The 21,885-nt window shown below is 42.2% G+C and overlaps 1 protein-coding gene across 1 annotated transcript; it reads left to right on the forward strand.

Moving 5' to 3' along the window:
• The first annotated feature begins 4,312 nt into the window (after positions 1-4,312).
• Positions 4,313-21,694, forward strand: DSCC1 (DNA replication and sister chromatid cohesion 1). Its single transcript, XM_067711406.1, has 9 exons — positions 4,313-4,784; positions 7,259-7,427; positions 9,879-10,013; positions 12,174-12,264; positions 14,352-14,490; positions 14,948-15,000; positions 15,192-15,346; positions 17,727-17,875; positions 21,114-21,694. Exons 1-9 carry the CDS (start codon positions 4,606-4,608, stop codon positions 21,220-21,222), a joined length of 1,179 nt encoding a protein of 392 aa, XP_067567507.1. The 5' UTR covers positions 4,313-4,605; the 3' UTR covers positions 21,223-21,694.
• The last annotated feature ends 191 nt before the right edge of the window (positions 21,695-21,885 follow it).

The following is a 21,885-nucleotide window of genomic DNA, read 5'->3' on the forward strand; positions in this document are numbered from 1 at the left end:
TCTGACTTACGTTATTGCAAGGACTGCAGAAGATAATGTATACAGGATACACACCTGAGTGCTTGACTCAGTAAATATTTAATAGATATGTCTTCTCTTTTCTGAGGCAATGGAGAACAAAACGGCAAAGCAGGCTACTCTGTGAAACATGAAACACTAGCACCATCTAGTGGGGAAAATCCTGTTCTACAAGCAAAGCCTAAAAAGTTTAATTAATAAAGGATATGAAGTTAAAATCTAAACTACTGTATTTCCCACAGAATGAAATAAATCTTGCTGTGAATCAGCACTTCCTTACCTGAAGTGATTTTAAGTAAATACAAGGTAATGTGGTTTCCAAGACACTATTCTGTTTTTCCTACCATGTGCAATTCTTTCCTCCAGGGATGTATTTCTTTCAAGGCTTCCACCTCCACTGGTTGGTGAGATTTCATCTTTAGTCCAGTTTTCAGTTGTACATAACACTCTTGCTGGGTGATCTTGTTACCACACCAAACTTGGGTCTGCTTGCCTGATGTGCAGCAAAGCCAATCGACTGACACCAGGTTGTGGTGAAGAAAAGTGAAACCAAACAGGACCCTGTGGGACTCCTGGGCACAGAAGCCTTTCAAACAGTTGCTAATCAGGGAAGGGAAGGGATGCAGAGACAAGGGAGGAGAGCCAAGAAACAATAGTGCAGCTTTGGGGCAGGGTCCTGGCTCCCCTTCAAGGGAATACACACAACAATATCTTTGAGCTCTTTTACAGAACTAAAACCCCCAACAAATGGAAGATGCTAGCATTCTTCATTCCAGAGAAGGTCACAGTTTGATATCCTCGGGAAGCTCATCAGGAGAACAACTGAGGCCAGATGAAAGGAGTGCAGGCCCTGCACACACCCTGATCCTTATCAGCAACCCCGCCCTCGAGCCACTGCTATAAAACTCCTCACCAAATCCTCCCAGGTTGGGGCATGCAGGTTTTCAGGGCACGAGCCCACTGTGTCCCCCTTTGCCTGGCAAAGCAATAATGCTATTCTTTTCTACCTCACCCAAAACTCTGTCTCTGAGATTCTATTTGGCACCAGTGCACAGAGGCCGAGTTTTCATCAAAAGTACAGCTTTATTGCAAGGTGCTCAACATGGGGCTAAACGAGGAGAACAGGCAGCTCATGCTCAAATGACCAAACTCCCTGAGGGCTTTTCAGGAAATCGTTTTTAAAGACAGTGTGAAGAAGAGAGTCATAGGATGTGTAATCAGCTCACATACAACTCTTCTGATTGGGTGGTGGTGGGGTAACTGGGTGGTATTTCAGGAATCAACATCATCAACCTTCTTGTTCCGACTGGTCTGGGGTCTATGTGCTGGTGGTCAGCAGTTAACTTCTTCCACCTGATGGGGGTTTTAGTATCGGCAAAACAACTCAAGGATATGGTTCAGGATAAAGCTGTAGCCCTTGAGGAGGAACTAAAGGTCCTTGATTTTGTTTTATGGCTAAACCATTATTATTTTGTCTTGCTTGACTGTTTTCCTTTGTTTCTGTATTATCTCACTTCTCTGATTAACTTTGCTCTTTGGAACTAGGGAAAGGCCTAGGAGGCTAAAGTTCATCTATAAACGAGAAGAGGGGATGGGGGTGTGTGTGTGTCCTTGGAAAGGTCCCACGGGGTCCTGCTCAGCTCCCATCTCATTCACAGGCACCCTTGTAATTACCATATATGTGCATTTAAAAGCTTTATCTTTTAGCTCCTGGCCAAACCTTTTTTCAAACTCCAAGTTCTAGATCCTCACATGTATATTCTCATAGCAACTCAATCTCAAGTATCAAATCCAGAACTCATCTGACTCCAAACCTATTCCTACCCTTCCTACAATATGTTGTAAATGAGGGGATGCAGTTGCTCATGCAGGAATCTAGAATTCATCCTTCATTCTTTCCCCTCTCTTACTCTCCATGTCTAATCAAGTAGCCACTGTTGTCCTTTCAATCTCAAAAATTATTTCTCAAGCCCAGCCACCCTCATCAACCATTTAAGATCTTACTAGTCTCCTCCTACACTTGTCTCCCTTCAATCTGTGCCAGGAACTCTTTTTCTCCCTTTTCCCTCCCTTCCTCACTCATGTATGATTTATTACCTGTCCATTGAAGTTATTTATCTGTATATCAGGGTTTTTTTTGTTTGTTTGCCACACCATGAGGCATTCAGTGTCTCAGTTCCCTGACCAGGGATTGAACCCGTGCCCCCTGCAGTGGAAGTGCAGAGTCTTAACCACTGGACTGCCAGGAAAGTCTCCATATGTCAGGTTTTGTAATACTGAGGAAAAATATTTTAAATATATTTTATTACACATGTTTAATGCATGTATATGCTCTCAGTGTTAAAATTTATACAGTAAAGAAAAACCAGAAATCCTTTTTGATGTCCCCCTGCACTCCCCTCCTTAGAGGTAAACATTGTCACAACTCATTCATTTATTCACTCATTCAACTGTTCAGCAAATATATATGAAGATCCATTATGTGCTGGGCACTCTGCTTAATGATGACTGAAAACATATCCTAGTGAAGTTTATAGCTTACAGTCTTAGAGAAAAAAAACCCAACCAAACAAACAAACAAAAAAACCCCACATTAAGTAATTACACAAATGTAAATTTACAACTTACTTAAAATCTAGGCATGAGAGGTACCTTTGGCATGAGATATATATTTGACAGGCTTGACCTGATCAGGTAGGTCAGAGAAAGATTTCTGAGAAGTGACTATTGACCCAGAGTTGAATGATCCAGTGTAGTAGCCACTAGCCACCTGTGATTATTTAAATTTAAATTAACTAAATTAAGTAGAATTTAAAATTCAGGGACTTCCCTGGTGGTCCAGTGGGTAACACTCTGAGCTCCCAATGCAGGGGGCCTGGGTTCGATCCCTGGTCGGGGAACTAGATCCCACATGCATGCTGCAACTAAGGGCCTGCATGCCGCAACTAAAGATCCTGCATGCCGCAACGAAGATCCTGCATGTCACAACTAAGACCCAGGGCAGCCAAATAAATACATAAATACGTATTAAAAATAAAGTAAAATGCAGTTCCTCATTCACATTATCCACATTCCAAGCAGTCAAAAGCCACCTGTGGTTAGTAGCTACCAAATTGGACTGTGCAGATATAGAATATTTCCAACATCTCAGGAAGTTCTGTCAGACAGTGCTCAGCAAGGATTCTGTGCTTTCACTGTGAGGGCCCGGGTTCAGTCCTTGGTCAGGGAACTAACATCCCACAAGCCACATGGAAAAAAAGTAAAATAAATAAAAGACACGTGCTCAGCAAGAGAAGACCATGCCAGACAGAGGCCCAAATGGTGGGAGGCACCGAAAGATCTTATTGTAAGCCTGTGTGCCTGATGTTAGGAGGAAGCCTTGAAGAGGAAGAGGGAAGCAGTAGTAGATGAGGCGGGATATAGACCTTCCAAATCGCCGGAGGGAAAAAAAATCAAACAAACAAAATCAGTTTAATGAGGGACAGTGAAAAAATAAGAAGCAACAAAACCAAAAATGTTCAATAAATAGAAAAAAAAAGAGAAGCAGTCAAATATTTATATTAGATCGAAATTTGCATACCGTGTGTGTGAGCCTGTGTAGATCTGCTCGGGAAAAATGCTACATTCAGCACAGCCTAAGATCTAGGTTTGGTAGAAGATCTTATCTTGATGTATTAGAAGACACCTTACAGAAAGCCGAGGGAGCACTTTGCACATCCTGTAGTGGTGAGTTTGTCTCCCCAGGACTCTGCAGGGCCTTGCCTACCTCAGGAAGGTGCTTTCTTCTTGACACGGGGTCTCAGCCCCTCACCTGCCACCCAGCCCAGACTAGGTACTCAACGAATGGATGGATCTAGTCCGAGCCATAGATTCCCAGATATAAGGAGTGGTCCCCAGACCCAAAGAAGTGAGATGTCCTGTGCAATTCTACCAGGACCTCACTCCCGGTCCAAGGTGTTTGCACAAACTCGGTGCGGTATTTTTCGAGCCGTAATAGACGAGACTGGAATCAGACTTTACTACCTCCTGGCTGTGCCACCTGGGGTAAGGAGTTTTCTTCCTCGTTTGCAGAACGGTATTTAAAAGGGTCCACTTCACAGGGCTGTGGTGAAGGATTCATGAAATTATGCATGCAAAGTGCTTTTTGCAAGACCTGCCACTGGCGGAAGACGCGACTATTTTGATGGCGAGGAAATGGGGGTATTGGCAGGAAACAGGGCGGGGAGGAGGGCAGCGGAAGCGGTGGAGGAAGGTTCCACGTGGCGCCCCGCGGGGTCGCAGCTCAGCTCCCGCCAGCTTCCGCCGAGAGCTCTCCGCGGAGGCCGGGTTTCCTTCCAGCAGCCGCTGCTCGGCCTGGGGTGACCCGGCAGTCCTCGGCGGAGCACGAGTCCGGGAAGCTGTCGGACTCTCTCGGGGACGCCCCCGCGGCACGCTCCGCCCCGCCCCCAGCCGCCTAGGCGCCCTTTTAAAACAGGCACTGTTCTATTTTTTGTTTCGCCGGGTCGCGGCCTCCCGGGGAGCTTTGTTCTCCTGTCTTAAAGCTGCGGCCCCTCGCGCACCGCGGGACCCCCCTAACCCCGCGCAGCGATGAGGAGGACCCGCGAAGAGGTGGACGCGACCCTGCAGATCGCCAAGCTGAACGCGGCCGAGCTGCTGCCCACCGTGCACTGCCTGGGCTTCGGCCCCGGGGCCAGCGCAGCCGCCGGCGACTTCTGCCTGCTCGAGTTGGAGCCCGCGCTGTGCCAGCAGCTTGAGGCAGGACACAGGTGAGCCGGGCCTGGGACCTGCCGCCTCCAGCCTCGTGCTATCCACCTTCTGATTTTCCTGCGGGGAAACACAGGATGGGGAAACTGGGCCAGAGAGGTGCATTGATTTGACCAGGTCCCTCGCAGCAGGCCGGCGACCTGATCCCCAGCTGGCTGCCTTTTCCCGAGGAGTCCGCGCCACTGTTAATCCGTCCAGTTAGCTGGACTAGTCCGGCTGGTCTTGGAGGCCTGTCAGCGAAAACAAGTCCGGAAATAGAGTCTCGGGGAAGTTTTGGAGATGTTAACAGTGAGGCCAGGCACTACACAGAACGCTTTGCCATTCTATCTTAAAGTCCATTGGTAATATCCAGTATTTATGGAGTCCCTCTTGCCTGCTACTTATATGTATTTTACTCAGTAGATAGGACTGGGGGGGGGGGAATAAGTGTAAAGCTGTTTTTACAGACTTGGTAATTGTGGAAGGCTCTCAAAAAACAAACTTGCTTGGGGTCACTCAGTGGGGATCGGAAGCTGTTTTCTAATTCTAGGTCAGCTACGCATTTGCTGCAAGACCATGGGTTGAAAAACAGAGGAGGGCTTCCCTGGTGGCGCAGTGGTTGAGGGTCTGCTTGCCGATGCAGGGGACACGGGTTCGTGCCCCGGTCCGGGAGGATCCCACATGCCGCGGAGCGGCTGGGCCCGTGAGCCATGGCCGCTGGGTCTGCGCGTCCGGAGCCTGTGCTCTGAAACGGGGGAGGCCACGGCAGTGAGAGGCCCGCGTACCGCAAAAACAAAACAAAACAAAGCAAAAACAGAAGTCCGTTCTCTCAACTTTGTGCAGTCCCTGGAAATGAGGGAAATGAGGAGTTAGGGGCTCTGGTTTAATTCTGTTCTGCTCTGTTGTTCCTCCCACACCTGTATTTTATTAGGTATCGTTTGTTCTCTTTTATGTTTTTTTAATTGAATCCTTCAGGCTTTCACTTTGCCTACTTTCCTCATCTAGCCGTGTTATAGTTAACTGGCCAGTCTTCAGATGCTAGCAATAACGTATCTTTAAGGGAACTGAAGGAGAACGTCACTCATGGGTTTTCATCCCAGCTGAGTTGGCAGGAATTTGAGAAAAGACTTCAGGTGCGAGGACCTTCTTTGTACAGTTATAGTTAATCTAGCTGACAAAAACCAGAATGAAAATGTGTGTTTTAATTTTTTTTTTTTTTGTAGAGGGAAGGGGTAGTTGTTTTAAACGAAATATTTGAAAGCAGGGATAGTGCCACGTGGAAATAAATGTTAAGAGTAGGTACTTGGGACTATTAAATGTTGTTAGCACCAAGAAGCTTTAAAAAACCTTTTATTTTCACTTAAGGATTAGTTTTTTTTGTTTTTTGTTTTTTTGCGGTACGTGGGCCTCTCACTGGTGCGGCCTCTCCCGTTGCGGAGCACAGGCTCCGGACGCGCAGGCCCAGCGGCCATGGCTCACGGGCCCAGCCGCTCCGCGGCATGTGGGATCTTCCCGGACCGGGGCACGAACCCGTGTCCCCTTGCATTGGCAGGCGGACTCTCAACCATTGCGCCACCAGGGAAGCCCCAAAGGATTGGTTTTAAAAAAATATTTTCAGTCTTCTATTTCAGGTTTTTTATTATTTATTTAAAAGAAATGAATTGTGTACAGGAGGTTTAAATACTTTATAGACAAGGAAAACTACTAGAATCAGCTCCTTTTTTGTCATCTCCATTATCTTTATCATTTTTCTTCTTCCACCTCCTCACTTTTGTCCTTCCCCTCTTCCTTCTTCTTGCTTTTTTCCACCTGTGACCCTTTGTCAGAGACATCATTTAGTCTAGTTTGTAAACATACCATTTTCGTATTTTTCATTCAACATTGCAGCTTTCTTTTCTCAGGGTCCCGATTTCTTTGCAGCATAGGTGACGATTAGGCCAGGTTGTGCTCCTTTGATTGTTAGGGGATACGCAGGCCAAAACAAGGACAACTCTTGGGTGGGTACCAGGACCAGCAGCATGGTCATCATCTGGGAGCTTATTAGTAGTGCAGAGTCCTAGGTCCCATCCCAGGCATACTGCATCCTGATCTGCTTTTTAACAGGGTTCCCTAATGTGCCTACACATAAGTTTGAGAAGTATTGCTTCAGTAATTTTAGAAAGTTGTGAAATCTTGACTGAAGCTTTTGGAAGCTTTTCCCAGCAGTTTGCACAAAGATGCCACGTAGTAACATTTGGCCTCTTGGCCTCCTTGGATCTTTTTTGCCCATGTGGAATTATTTTTCCTTAGTGAGGGCACCGGCTGCCCCTCTGGGTCTCAATTGGCCCAGGCCTTGCTCTGTGGAGCTCATGGGAGGGCTGTGAGAGCAGGGGCCAGACACAGCCTTAAGACTTAGCTTTAAATTCTAGAAGCCTAGGCAATTTTGGAACTGTTTATAATGAAGATGTCCATTGGTGTCTCAGTAAACCAAGTATTTTCTTTTCCCACTTTCCTGCAGTCTTGTGATTCGTGGTGATAAGGATGAGAAGGCCGTTCTGTGCAGTAAAGACAAAACATATGACTTGAAAATAGCAGACACTTCCAATATGTTGCTTTTTATTCCTGGTTGTAAAACTCCAGACCAGATGAAGATGGAAGGGACACACTGTAACATTATTCACACTGAGGTACGGTCTCCTGATTTATGTGAGAATGACAACACATGTGCCAATCTTGCGTTTAATTAAAAACTCGAGGTGTGGGACTTCCCTAGCCGACCAGTGGTTAAAATTCCGTGCTCCCAATACAGGGGGCAAGGGTTGGATCCCTGGTCGGGGGAACTAAGATCCTGCATGCCGCACAGCGTGGCCAAAAAAAGCAAACAAACAAACTTGAGGTGTGAAATGTACAATCATAGAGAATCTGAAAAGTTCCCTAATGAAATTTGAAATTTCTCAGCATTATTTTTGTTTGTTCAGAGTCACGTAAAGTTGTCTTTCTTATCCCAATCTGATTTTTAAGTCCCAGATAAGCTGACCATTTTCTGTAATATAGAAAATCTGCTATTAGGTGACTCATTTTAAAAGTTTTACCGTGGGGCTTCCCTGGTGGCGCAGTGGTTGAGAGTCCGCCTGCCGATGCAGGGGACACGGGTTCGTGCCCCGGTCCGGGAGGATCCCACATGCCGCGGAGCGGCTGGGCCCGGGAGCCATGGCAGCTGAGCCTGCGCGTCCAGAGCCTGTGCTCCGCAACGGGAGACGCCACAACAGTGAGAGGCCCGCGTACCGCAAAAAAAAAAAAAAGTTTTACCATGGATAGGTTTTGAAAGGACTCCCTCAAACCATAACTAGTGCATTAGATGAGGTAGAGAAATGAAGAAATTTGTTTCTGAGGGAAGTGTGTTTTTCACCTTTGAAATTCGTTTAGTTCATTACTATTCATAGCCATGTATAACAAATTTTTAATTATTTTGGAGACTGCTGTTGGCAGATACCAAACCAAAGTCTCCATCCTGGCTAGATTGTTACATATACACAATCAAAGCACAGCCCTTAAATCTATTAAACTTTAGGCCAGCTACTTCCTAAAAACAGAATTGGAATAGAAATAAGGGAAAATACTGGGACATTTCAGTGATTCATATATGTTGCTAGAACAGAAGAGCTGCCAGTAAATATTGTATTTTGGTTTTTGTAGGGTTGTGTCTTTCATTGTAATTAACTAGAAATATTGACAGTTCATCCTTTTGGAAAAGGTGTTATTTTTCTTATCATGTAGCTGTTTTGTAGGTGTTTGGGGGAGGGTATAACAACACCTGTGAGTATCTTTGAGCTCTTATGGGAATTCTGTGTTCTGAGACTGAGTAAAACTTAACAAAGCTCTACTAACCAGAGTTTTTAAATCTGTGGTTACACTTTAGATGCCTAAAAAGGCTGGGTAAGGAATGCACGTGAGCAAAGCAGACTGGTGTTGATAAATGGGAGTGGATACCCAGTCTCAGGAGTAATAGGGAATGGGGGCTCTATGGCAGATTGCAGCACACAAGCCCCAAGTAAGTGCATGGGCACTTCTTGGCCTTGTGGGAAAGCAGGCCCAGCATTGCCAGATCTTCTGATTTCCTTTGTCCAAGTGAAGCTTAAAATTTAGATTTTGGGGGGCAACATCTTATTTTTCAATGTTGGCAACTAATGAAAACTCTATACTAAACCTCCCTTTTTCCCCAACACAAAAGTACACACCAACATCTGTGCGTTGGATACAGCCAGCAGGCTGCCCATTTGTGAACTGTGGATGAAATCAACCTTTGTGTTTTGGTCCTTAAACTTTTCTCAGATTCAGCAGCATCTCCATTAGGCTCTGGGCCTTGTCTTGTCAATCAAGGCTTCTGCTAGTTTTAGAGTAGATGCATTCCCTGACCTTCCATGTTAGAGCTGGAAGGAGACAGTCCATTTCTGCCTTTTTCCCTTCTTTCATGTGAAACAGTTATTGGGCACCTACTAAGTGCTAGACATTGGGCAAATCCTGGAGATACAGAGAGAGATAAGAAATATTTATCCATCATTTAGCCACTGTCACCTGGATTTCTTTAAGTGATAAGCCTCTCACTGTTTCCCAAGTCCATAAGGAATTAGTTGCAATTCTAACTAGTGGGAAGTTCTTATATTGAATAGGAGTCTTTCTTCCTTAACATAATGAGCAACACAGAACAATGGTTCCCCCCCTTCCCTTTATCATATATTAATTGTTTGAAGACAGTGGTAATGCTTTTTCTTTATTTTCTGTTTGTCAGCCTAAAGATATTCTTCTTCTGTGTTTCTACCTGGCTTGCAGAATTCTCAGCATCCTGGTCATTCTTTTCTGGGCATACTCTAGTTTCCAGCGTATACTTGAGATACGGAGCTTAATTATCCATTCTCACTATGTTGGCAGTCTCTTCTTAACTGGGGATTGAAAAGATGTTACCTGAAGATACCCATCCATCTGCTTGAGATGGCTGGACGGGGGCCTTCTCAACAGAAAGAATACTTTGGCTCCCTTTTCTTGCTTCTTGTGGAGGGCAGATGGGTTGGTTGAAATTTTATATGAAGATTTCTTTTAGAATGGCCCTTAAATGATTATGATGTATTTGTAATTTCTAGATCTTTGGTTTTTCTAATAATTACTGGGAATTAAGAAGATGTAGACCTAAATTAAAGAAGCTAAAGAAACTTTTGATGGAAAATACCTATGAAGGACCTGACAGTCAAAAAGAAAAGGATTCAAATCACTCAAAAGTAAGACTAGTATTTTCATTTTTTAATTTGGAATTTAAAAAATAGAGCTATAGAGTCACTTAATGCTGACTTTTTTTTAAAGTTCATATTATGAAAATTTCAAACATACCCCAAAACGGAAAGATCTCCATATATTCATCACTCTCTTGAACATCTGTCAATATTTTGTCAATCTCATTTATTCTGTCCACCTGCTGCCTTCCACCTTTTTTGTTTTTTTGTCTTTTTCTGGAGTATTTTAAAGCAAGTCCTAGATATCATGGTGACATTTATGTAGCTGAAAGCTTCTCATGTTCCTAACTAAGAAATAGTAGTTTTTTAGAGGTTAAGATAATTTATTTAATTAAAAGTTATAATTAGGGACTCTTGAGAAAAGACATTATGAAAATGGAAAGTCAGAATGGACTAATTCCTGGAAGTATGGAAAAATACTTTATAAACCAGGTAAAAAAAAATTTAAGTTTTAAATGTAATTCAAAGTTATAGAATTCTCCTGGTATTCTGAAGACCATATTTGTATTAGAAGTTTGACTGACTGATTGAATTTTTTTCTTTGTAACAGCTTTATTGAGATATAATTCATATACCAAGCAATCTACTCATTTTAAACTATATAATTCAACGGTTTTTAGTACATTAACAGAGTTGTGCGATCATCACAACAATGAAGCTTAGAATATTTTCACCACCCCCAAAAGAAACCCTGTACCCCTTAGCTGTTAATTTCTAATCCTACCTTTCCCTCCTTCTCTCTCCCACCTCAACCCTAGGCAGCCACTAATCTACTTTCTGCCTCTATTGATTTGCCTCTTCTGGACCTTTCATATGAATAGAATCAATAAGTGGCCTTTTCCAACAGGCTTCTTTGACTTAGCATGCTGTTTTCAAGGTTCGTTCATGTTGTAGCATGCATCAGTAGTTCATTCCTTTTTATTGCTGAATAGTACCCCATCTTATGGATATACCATAGTTTATTCATCCATTCATCAGTTGATGGACATTTGGGTAGTTTCTACTTTTTGAATATTATTGATTATTTGATAATTATGGATAACACTGTTGTGAACGTTCATGTACAAGTTTCTAGGGAACCTATGTTTTCATTTTTCTTGGAGAGAGATATATATATGTGTACACACACACACACACACACACACACACAAAGAGTGAAACTGATGGGCCCTGTGCTTACCCTGTATAACCTTTTGGGGAACTCCCGGACTGTTTTCCAAAGTGGCTGCACTATTTGACATTTCCATTGTGTGAGGGTTCCAGTTTCTCCACATCCTAGACAACAGTTGTTTCTATCTGTCTTTTCTGTATCCATCCTAATGGGTTTGAAGTGGTATCACTGTGGTTTTGATGTGCATTTCCCTGATGACTAATGATGTCGAGCATCTTTTCATGTGCTTGTTGACTATTTCTGTATCTTTGGAGAATGCCTATACAGAAACCCCTTTGCCCAATTTTTAATTGGGTTATTTATCTATTTATTACTAAATTGTAGGAGAGTTCTTTATATAATCTAAATACAAGCTCCTTGACAGATACATGATATGCAAATATTTTCTCCTATTTTATGAGTCATCTTTTCTTGATTTTTTAAAATTGAGGTAAATAAACAGAACATAAAATTTACCACTTTAACCATTTTGACCTGTACAGCTCTGTGGCATTACATACACTCACATTGCTCTGCAACCATCACCAGTATCCATCTACAGAAAATTTTCATCTTCCCAACCTGAAACTCTGTACCTATTAAACACTAACTCCCCAGTTTCCCCTGCCTCTCACCCTCCGGCAACCACTATTCCACTTTATGTCTCTGTGAATTTGTCTATGCCAAATCTCCCATGTAAGTGGAATCATACAGTATTTGTCCTTTTGTGTTGATGATGTTTTGAAATGCACAAGTTTTCATTTTGATGAAGTCCACATTATCTGTCTTTTGTTGCTTGTGTTTTTGGCATCATATCTAAAACCATTGCCACATCCAACATCACAAAGAGTTATCCTCTGTTGTAGTAATCATTACAGATTAACAAAAGAAACTAAACTAGGGTACCTTGCCTTAATCTCTTCTATGTATTTATTCAATAAGTCTAAACTTAAAATGTGCTTGCTTTTTTTTTTTTTTTCCCTGTTTTCTTGTTTCAGTATTCAACTGAAGATTTGCTTAATCAAATTCAGGCAAGTGAGGAAGAAATAATGGCCCAGTTACAAGTTCTAAATGCCTGTGAGATTGGAGGTAACATGACTTACTATTGTTAATAATGATGGAATTGGGCATCATATGAGAGACATTTTTGGACATCTTCACCTGTTTATTGCTGTTCCATGCTATTTATTTAACCTTCTTTTGGGCTCAGAGATGATATTTGTATTTTGGGGTGTGGGGTAGAGACTACGTGTGATCACCTTTACAGTCTCTGACCAGTGACTTTTTCTACTCCTTACAGGCCTTTTTCTTTGGACTGAGTGGTAATAGAAGAACCATATTAGATCAGGAAAGGTCTTAGATAGCAGGTAGTCTAATCCCTTCATTGTTTTCAATAGGTGAGGAAACTAAGGCCTAGGAAGGGAAACGGACCTGTCCAGGGTTCCATATTGAGTTAGTGACAGGATAAGGCATAAAACCCAGGTACTTGAACTCCTGGTTCAGAATTAACTCACTGTATTTCCAAATTGCTTGGAAGATGTGTTTCTTCTTGTGATAACTCAACATACTTTTAAATGTGTTAAGCAGTTTATGTAAGAAACCTGTATAAAAGTTGTAGTGGTAAGTGTTGGTCTCGGGTTGATGGAGAAGCCCAGTACTATCTTGTATTTTGATGATCTCCTGGTCTGGAGTGGTAGAGTGGGAGCTATTTTTTTTCTGGCATCTGGACCTGCAGTAATACTTGAGTAGATGTTTGTGTGCATTTATCAGCCCTCTTTTTTTTTTTTTTTTTGTGGTACGCGGGCCTCTCACTGTTGTGGCCTCTCCGGTTGCGGAGCACAGGCTCCGGATGCACAGGCCCAGCGGCCATGGCTCACGGGCCCAGCCGCTCCGCAGCACGTGGGATCTTCCCGGACCAGGGCACGAACCTGTGTCCCCTGCATCGGCAGGCAGACTCTCAACCACTGTGCCACCAGGGAAGCCCTTTTTCAGCCCTCTTAAGCTTGCCCAGAGAAGCAGCTTAATTCTGCACCCATGTGTTGGAAAGGAGGAAATTGGCATGGTTTGGTGGATGCACTCCTAAATCTTTTAAGCAAGATTAGCTTTTGTGAGACTGTAACTCTCAAATGTGGTGAATTCTGCTGAGTGAAGCAGCTGCAGATGACTTTATAACTAACTGGAAACACTTAGCTCTTTGTTGTGGTTCCTTGAGACACATTTGGTCCTAATCATCAGGCATAAAGTTTCTAATTGTGGATGCCTGCTGCTAATTACTATGGTATAGGGGGTACCATGAATGTTAAGGTTAAAAAAAAAAAAAAAAAGAAGAACCAATGGGCTTAATGCAGCCCTCTGTATTATTCACTTATTGCATGGGAATGGATAACATTTTGGGGGGTATGTGTGTGTAGGGATGCAAAGATTATTTTTTCCTAGTTTTCTTTTTCAGTTTTACATCACGCATTCCATTTTTTAACATTGCCTTTATTTTTTCAGAGTAAGAATAGGAACATTCTCCCTTGGTGTGAGTGTACTTGAATTGGTGGGTGTGTATGTGATTTGTTTCTCCAGGGGTGGTGGTAGTGCCTTTGGTTATAAGATGGCATTTCATAGTCTTTCACAGGAATAGGGAAATGTGTCTTGAGGCTCAGCTTTTATTTTGCCGCTGGTCCACATTGTACTTCTGAGTCTGTTATCTCTTAAATGAGCTGGACTTCTTTATGAGCATGAGAACACCTCTCCAAGATCGCTGAGATGAGGGTTGTAACCATGGCAGTGCCCCATAGCAGAGATCACTGTGTGGGATATCCAACCTATGACCTTCACCTCATTTGTATGACGTTCTAGTGAAATGACTGTACCAGCTACAGGTTTCCACATTTCCATTTAGAACGACAAGATTATTGTGAGATAATTGAGTATTAAAGCACTTGAAGAAAAAATTAAAATGTTAGTCATATGAAAAGTACTCTTTACAAACCATCTGATCTCCCATAAGACACAATTTGTAATGATCAGGAGACAAGCATAAACAGAAGCATTGTTTATAAAGAAAGCTAAGGCTTTTCATGTCTCTTTTTTGCAGTGGGCAAGAGTTTACTGCTGCTTTATCGGTCTATCAGCCAATTCATTTGTTTAAAATGTCCTTTGGTAAATATAACTTTTGGAATTTGTAGGTTATTGGAGGATTCTTGAATTTGATTATGAGATGAAACTTCTGAATCACATAACTCAGCTTGTGGATTCTGAATCTTGGTCTTTTAGTAAAGTTCCCTTGAATACATGCCTTCAGGAACTTGGACCATTAGAGACAGAGTAAGTATGTTATTCATTGTCCTTCCAGATTTCCTTAAGGGGAAGAAAATTATTTTCAGGGTAGTACTAAACCCAGGGCATAGACTATTTATATTTTGATATCTTATAGAAATCTAAAGAATATACAACCAAGAAGGACTTGGGAATTTTGGTCATTCTGGTGAATAAATGTGTATCTTTTTTTTCTCTGCCATAAAAAATATAAAGGAATAATTTAAGCTATTTTATAATAAAGGTATGCTCATATAATTTGTGTAAAGATATTTAGCGTGGGACCTGGTATATAGTAACTGTCCAGTGTATTTTAGTTAGTTTCTAATGTAAAGTTTTATACTTGGCAACCAAAATCCTTTAGTTATTTAAAATTTATATCTTAGTTTCTAGTTAGCAATGGTGTTTAAAAGATAACGTATAAATATGTGAAAAACTTTCCAAATAAGTGTTTAAAATTTTTCAGGGAAATGATCGGACACTGTCTTAAATGTTATGGAAAGAGATATACAGAGGAAGGTAAGATTGGGAAAGTATTTTAATGGGTATTTTAACTCTTAGGTGTTAAAATTGGTATGCCTTTTTCAAGTGTCTTCCTGTTAAAAATAAGAACTCCATAGGGTGATGGGAGATGAGTTGTGTATAAAAATGAGTAGTATAATTAATTGTCAGAGGACCATATGAAACTCTCTTTGATACGTTTTCCTTAGGTGAAGTTTATTTTGAATTGAGCGCAGATAAAATCTGCAGAGCTACAGCAGAAATGCTACTTCAGAATGCAGTGAAGTTCAATCTCGCTGAGTTCCAAGAAGTGTGGCAACAGAGTGTTCCCGAAGGAGTGATAACTAGGCTCGATCAGCTTAAGGTAAGGTAGCGATGGTGATTACCTCCATAACTGAGCAGGTGAAATGAAGCCTGTATTGGAACTGAATTTGGAGCCTGTTTATTTTCCTAGCCCCCCATTAGCAGTGCATTCTACATCACAAAAATCCTTAAAAAAAAAACCCCCAATCCCACTTTATTGAAGTGTAATTTACATATCACAGTTCACCCTTTTGAAAAGGGTGATTTTGTAGTAAATTTAATGAGTTACCAGCCACCACAGTCTAGTTTTAGAACATTTGTCAACTCAGTGAGATCACTCAGGCCCATTTACAGTTTATCCTGGTTCCCACCTGGTGTATCTCATTTTGTTCCTTTTCTCTCCATTTCCATCAGCATTGTCTTAGCTGAAACTGTCATGTTTGGCTCACAATAGCATCCCGAAGTGGGCCTTCTGTACTTTTAACTGCCCACCTCCAATCCATTCTCTGCGGTGCTACTAAAACGATCTTTCAAAAATGTCCATCAGATTAGATGAACTTCTTGCTTAAATCACTTTAATGATTTCCCATTGCATTTAAGATATAAAATCCAGAGTATTATAATATAAAATAATATTTTACAATAAAATATGTAAAATCTTGGTCTACAAGGCTCTTCATACCATCCCCTGTAAGCTTCATCTCTTGATACTTTCTCTCCTGTCTGCTGCATACCAGCCTTCTTTCAGATTTTTAAGATCATCAAGCTCTTTCCTACCTTAGGACTTTTACACAAAGCTTTTTGTTCTAGAATAAACTTCTCCCCAGTTTCACCTGGCCACCTCCTACACATCTTTGAGTCACTTCATCAAGGAGGCCTTCCTTTACTCTAAAAAAAAATACTTCCTGTTTTACTCTCCATGGCAGCCCGGATTTCTCCTTCATGGTACTCTCACTTAGCTTCAGAAAAATGTTTCACTATGTGGTTCCCTGCTCTCCACTTTAATAGAATTTTTTTCACTGTTGCTTGCCAATATATAGCATACTGCCTGGCATGTAGTATATGCTCAATGAGAATTTATTAAATAAGTGAAAGTATTTGCTCAATATTTACAGAGTTCCTTTTATGTCTAAACACCTTGCTAGATGCTGAGCAGAAAACGTCACACAAGGTGCCATCTAGGTCCTCAGCCTGGGGTCCGGCAGTGGGGGTGCACGTTACACGTATATATCTCTTCTGACAATGTAGAGTGATCTGTGCCATGGGAAAAGCATGCACAAGGTGTTATGGGAGCACATGAAGGGGCTTGTCCATCTGACTGGTCAATCAGGGATGATTTTCTGAAGGAATGAATGTTCTAGCTGCCGAGTATGAAAGGATCATGTGTTACTCTAGACGGAAGGGCAGAGACAAGGTTCCAGGAGAGCATGGAGGGATAAAAATTGGGACACACAGTAGGGATGCATGACTTGAGAGAAGGGTGCTGGTGAGTTGGTGAAGGACACTATGGACTGTGCTAAGGAATTTCAACTCTATCTAGAAAGCTCTTTGGGGCCATTGAGTGGCATCAGTTAGAAATGCTACCTGATGAGTTTTGCCTTTTGGAAAGAACACTGTGACAGTAATGAGGATGGATTGATGGAAAGTCGGCTAGATTATGAAAAATTTAGGTTTCCAACAGTTTACTCCTAACTAAGAGAGTATTGGCCAAAGAAATAGGTGATGGGGAAAGGATAGAGAAATGTTAACGCCTTAAAATCTATATGATTTAGTGACCACTTACATGTGGGGTTTGAATAATGGAATCTAGGATGATGCCTTGGTTTCCTAGGATTAGCAGGATGAGAACAGGTTTGGATGACAAACACAATGAGTGCATATATAGGTTTGGATATAGAGGTCTGGTGCTTGGAAGAGGGATTTGAGTTGAAGATACTTGCTGATGACTGTAATATTTGTAAGTAAGTGGTGGTTGAAGTCATGGGTTTAGAGAGGTTACCTAGGACAGTGACGGTGAAACAAGTAGCGGGATGGAGTAGGGGGCCAGGGAACTACAACATCAAGTTAGGAGAAAAATAATGAGATCGTGATGCAGGCTTAAAGGCTTAGAGGAAGGAGTGATCAACACTAACAAAATAAACGGGTCTAGAGAGATGAATCCAAGAAAAGGGCCCACTGGATTTGGCAACGACAGGTCATCAGTGACCTTTAGAACTAGAGCCATCTCAAGATATTGGTGGTAGTAAAAGCCAGATTACAAGTAAGTCACTGCTTAGAGGAGCTCTTTAATGAAAAAGACTAGTGTAAGTTTCTGGGTAGTTTGTGTAAGTTTCATGTGGATGATGTTTTAAATACCTTGGGCTAAGCTAAATGTAAGGTAAATGAGTCATTTTTAAACATCAGACCATTACTTGAACTGTCCTTTTTCTCATTTCTTATAGGGTTTAGCCTTGGTGGATAGACACTCAAGACCAGAAATCATATTTTTGCTGAAAGTAGATGATTTGCCTGAGGATAATCAGGAACGTTTTAATAGTCTCTTCTCTCTGAGGGAGAAGTGGACAGAAGAAGATATTGCTCCATATATTGAGTAAGTAATTTCTTACAAATTGATTTTTTTTTTTTTTTTTTTTTTTTAACGGTACGCGGGCCTCTCACCGATGTGGCCCCTCCCGCTGGCAGAGCACAGACTCTGGACACGCAGGCTCAGCGGCCACGGCTCACGGGCTTAGCCGCTCCGCAGCATGTGGGATCCTCCCAGACCGGGGCACGAACCTGTGTCCCCTGCATCGGCAGGCAGACTGTCAACCACTGCGTCACCAGGGAAGCCCACAAGTGGATTTTGACTGTTCTTATGATGAGTGGCATAGGGTTTTAGATTATCAGAATTTTTTTTTTTTTTTTGAGTATTCCTGGAAGACACTGCTTCCTTCCAAACTTTCTCCAGTGGTGGCTGTCTTCTCTATCATTCTTCACAACTGCTGATCTGGGGAGGTGGGGTATGTGTCATCTCTCTTCCTTACTACTTCTAGAATCACTTCGTTGCTCTTCTTCTTTCAAACTGCAGCTTATAGAGGGACAGTCAACTGTATACCCTCCTATGACTCTAAGGCAAGCACCCCTCTCTGATGGCCACCTTCTTTCTTTCCCACTCCCTTACTTTAACATTCTGGTAGAAGCCAGACTGTGGAAGAACAAGTTAGCCCTGAAGCCACTGCTTGTAGAACCAATCTCAAAGCCACTAATAAACACTACCACTTCCTCACTGCATCTCCCACCTCTCAGGGTCTCTCTCTTCTCTTTCCCCGGCTTGCTTTCCAGGGTCAGCCTTTCTAACTCTTACTGTACCCGCGCTACTCCTTGCACCCTATCTCTGTGTCTTGTCATACCTCATTGGCAAAAATCTGCAAAGATTAAACCCAACTTTCTGTTTACTCTGTACCTGCACCAGGGCAGCTGAAATTTCCTGGAGAGAAATGACACAGTGTGGCTTGCTAGTCTTACTTAAAAATTTAAGTGGTAATTAGCAGGGCCCCTGGCAAGGCACCATTTCCTCATGAAACTTTTCAACCATTGGAACTTACTTTACATCTTTTTTTCTCTTTTCATAGCAGCAATACCCTGTTTCCTCTTCATCCTCAGCTTATGACCGTATTTTCTTTTTTGGCTGCATTGGGTCTTCATTGCCGTGCATGGGCTTTCTCTAGTTGAGGCGATCAGGGTCTCCTCTTCATTGCAGTGCGCGGGCTTCTCATTGCAGTGTCTTCCCTTGTTGCAGTTGCAGAGCACGGGCTATAGGCACGCGGGCTTTAGTAGTTGTGGCGCATGGTCTCAGTAGTTGTGGCTCGCGCTCTAGAACGCAGGCTCAGTAGTTGTGGCACATGGCTTAGTTGCTCCGTGGCATGTGGGATCTTCCTAGACCAGAGCTCGAACCTGTGTCCCCTGCATTGGCAGGCAGATTCTTAACCACTCTACCACCAGGGAAGCCCACGACCATATTTCTTGAGAAAACAGAAGCAGACAAGACAAGACAACTACCTCCTTTCCCATGGCCTAGTCTGCCGGCCTCCTGTGTGGGCACACACCTGCTCTGCCGTCCATCCTGTGTGATGCATGAACTGTCCTTGCTCCTAAGGCCAACCCTCCTTTTGCACTAGATCCATCCCCTCTGGCCTTATTAAAAGGATCCTCTAGTTGTCCCTTCCCGTGTTGTGTTATCAATGTCTCCCACCAACTGGATTATGGCCAGCAACACATGTATCACTATGAACAGTATTCTGTAGTACTGTTCATCTTAAAAAAAAAAAAAACAGTCTATGGTACCCCACGTCCTCTGCTCTCCTTCACAACAAAGCTCCCTTTAAAAGTTTGTGTACTCAGTCTCTGCTTCTTTGTCTCCCATGCTTTCCTTAACCCAATGACAGATCCTTAACCTAATGGCATCTATCTTTTTTACATTCAGTGGTCAATTGTCCTTGTTTACTTGGCCTCTTAACACTATTTGACGCAGTGGACCACTTCCTGCTTGAAACACACCAGCCTTCTCCCTTCTCCCACAAGGCAGCTCCTTTTCCATCTCTTGCTGATGTCTCCTTGTTTTCCCATTCTTTAAATGTCGGAGTGCTCTAGCATTCTATTATTGGCTATCTTCTCTTCATTTTGTATTTTTTCTTTTGGTGCCCTCATGTAAGCCCAGTGACTTCCTAATTTTATCTTCATACTTGACCTTTTTCCTGAGCTCCAGATTCTTACATCTAGTTACCTAATCTAAATTTCTGCTTGGATATCTAATAGGAATTTCAAACATGCTCATAATGCAACTGTTGATTCCCCCTGTCCTAACCCCATCACCCTCATCTCAGCTACCAGCACTACCATTAATCCAGTTACCCAAGCAAAATGTCTAGAAATCTTCCTTGTCTTTTTTTCTCTTGCCTCCTGTTTCAAACTTTGAGCAAATCCTGATGGATCATCTCATACCTGCCTCTGATTGGTCTCCCTATTTTAGTTTTTGCTCCCTTCTCCTCTCCCCCCTTTTAAACTTCTGGAAAATTATAAACATTCAAAAGTAACAGTAAAATATAAGGAACCGGACTCCATGTACTTACTACCTAGCTTCCATAATCATCAACTCATTGCCTCCATTATTTAAAACTTAGATCACATTATGCTTTTCTATGAAATAAAACCCTCCACTGGCTTCCCATTATATGTACAATTAAATTACAACTCCCTCTCATGTTCTTCAAGGCCCTGTGTGATCTTCCCTTGATCCCTTCTCCAGCTCAGGTCCTCCCATATCTTCCCTTCCCTCATGATGTTCCAGTCAAAGTCTTCTCTCCTTTGAGGTACAGAAGAGGAAGCTAAAATTCAGGTAGGGTAGGTAACCTAGATAAGCTCACACAGGTAACCGGGTATCCAGGTTCTCTGAGTCTAGACCCCACTGTATCACATTGCTTTTATGTCTGATTTGGAAGCCTGTGTGATATAATGGAAAAAACCCAGACTTTGGAGACCTGCAGAGCCGGCTGCAAAACTTGGCTCCATCCTTTACCACCTGAACCTCAGTTTCCTTATATCTAACGTGGGGTTAAATAATACATTACTCTTACCGTGCAGGTTGGAGATCATACATGCATGTGATGTACCTCGTTCAGTTATGGCTTAGTAATCTCTCCCTACCCTCTCTCTCCCACAAATACACACCCTTATGTTTGTTGGAAAGATGGATTTGGGGGAGAGAGATATAAATAGCTAGTGCTGTGAAAATTGTGCTATGTTCCCTAGAATATTTATGATGTTGATTAATTTCTTTACTGTTCCCACAGAGATTTGTGTGGAGAGAAGCAAACCATTGGTGCATTACTCACTAAATATTCTCGATCTTCGATTCAAAACGGTGTTAAAGTTTATAACTCAAGAAGACCCATTTCTTAAAAAGAACAACAGTCTTGTCTTTGCAACTAAAGTTGCTTTGTAAAGTTGCTGGTTATAAGAAAATTTTTTATGTATTTGTGTTCCAGACTTTTAAAAACCTAATTCTTTGAGGCATTTTTTTTTTTTTTTTTGGCAGTACGCGGGCCTCTCACTGTTGTGGCCTCTCCCGTTGCAGAGCACAGGCTCTGGACGCGCAGGCTCAGCGGCCATGGCTCACGGGCCCAGCCGCTCCGCGGCATGTGGGATCCTCCTGGACCAGGGCACGAACCCGTGTCCCCTGCATCGGCAGGCGGACTCTCAACCACTGCGCCACCAGGGAAGCCCTTTTGAGGCATTTTTCTCCTCATCTTAAGCATTTAAAAACTACTGCTCTTTTTTTCCTTAAATGTAATAGGGTATTTTATATCTTTCAGGTTATATTTGTATTATGTACACAGTGAAAACAAACACAAAAGAAAGTTATTTCCTATATTTAGTGTCTCTTAGTAGTTTTTGTGGGTTTATTTATAGAATAACAGTTTTGCTTTTTTTATATTTAAAATTGCATTTCTTTAATTAGGATTTGACATTCTAATTATTAATACATTTAAAAGTTTTCAGAGAGCTAAATAGTTTCCTAGAATTATTTATTCACTTAAATGTCATTTCTCAAGTCAGTTCCCC

This window comes from Pseudorca crassidens, chromosome 17 (genome assembly GCF_039906515.1).
Source record: "Pseudorca crassidens isolate mPseCra1 chromosome 17, mPseCra1.hap1, whole genome shotgun sequence".
Lineage (NCBI taxonomy): Eukaryota > Metazoa > Chordata > Mammalia > Artiodactyla > Delphinidae > Pseudorca > Pseudorca crassidens.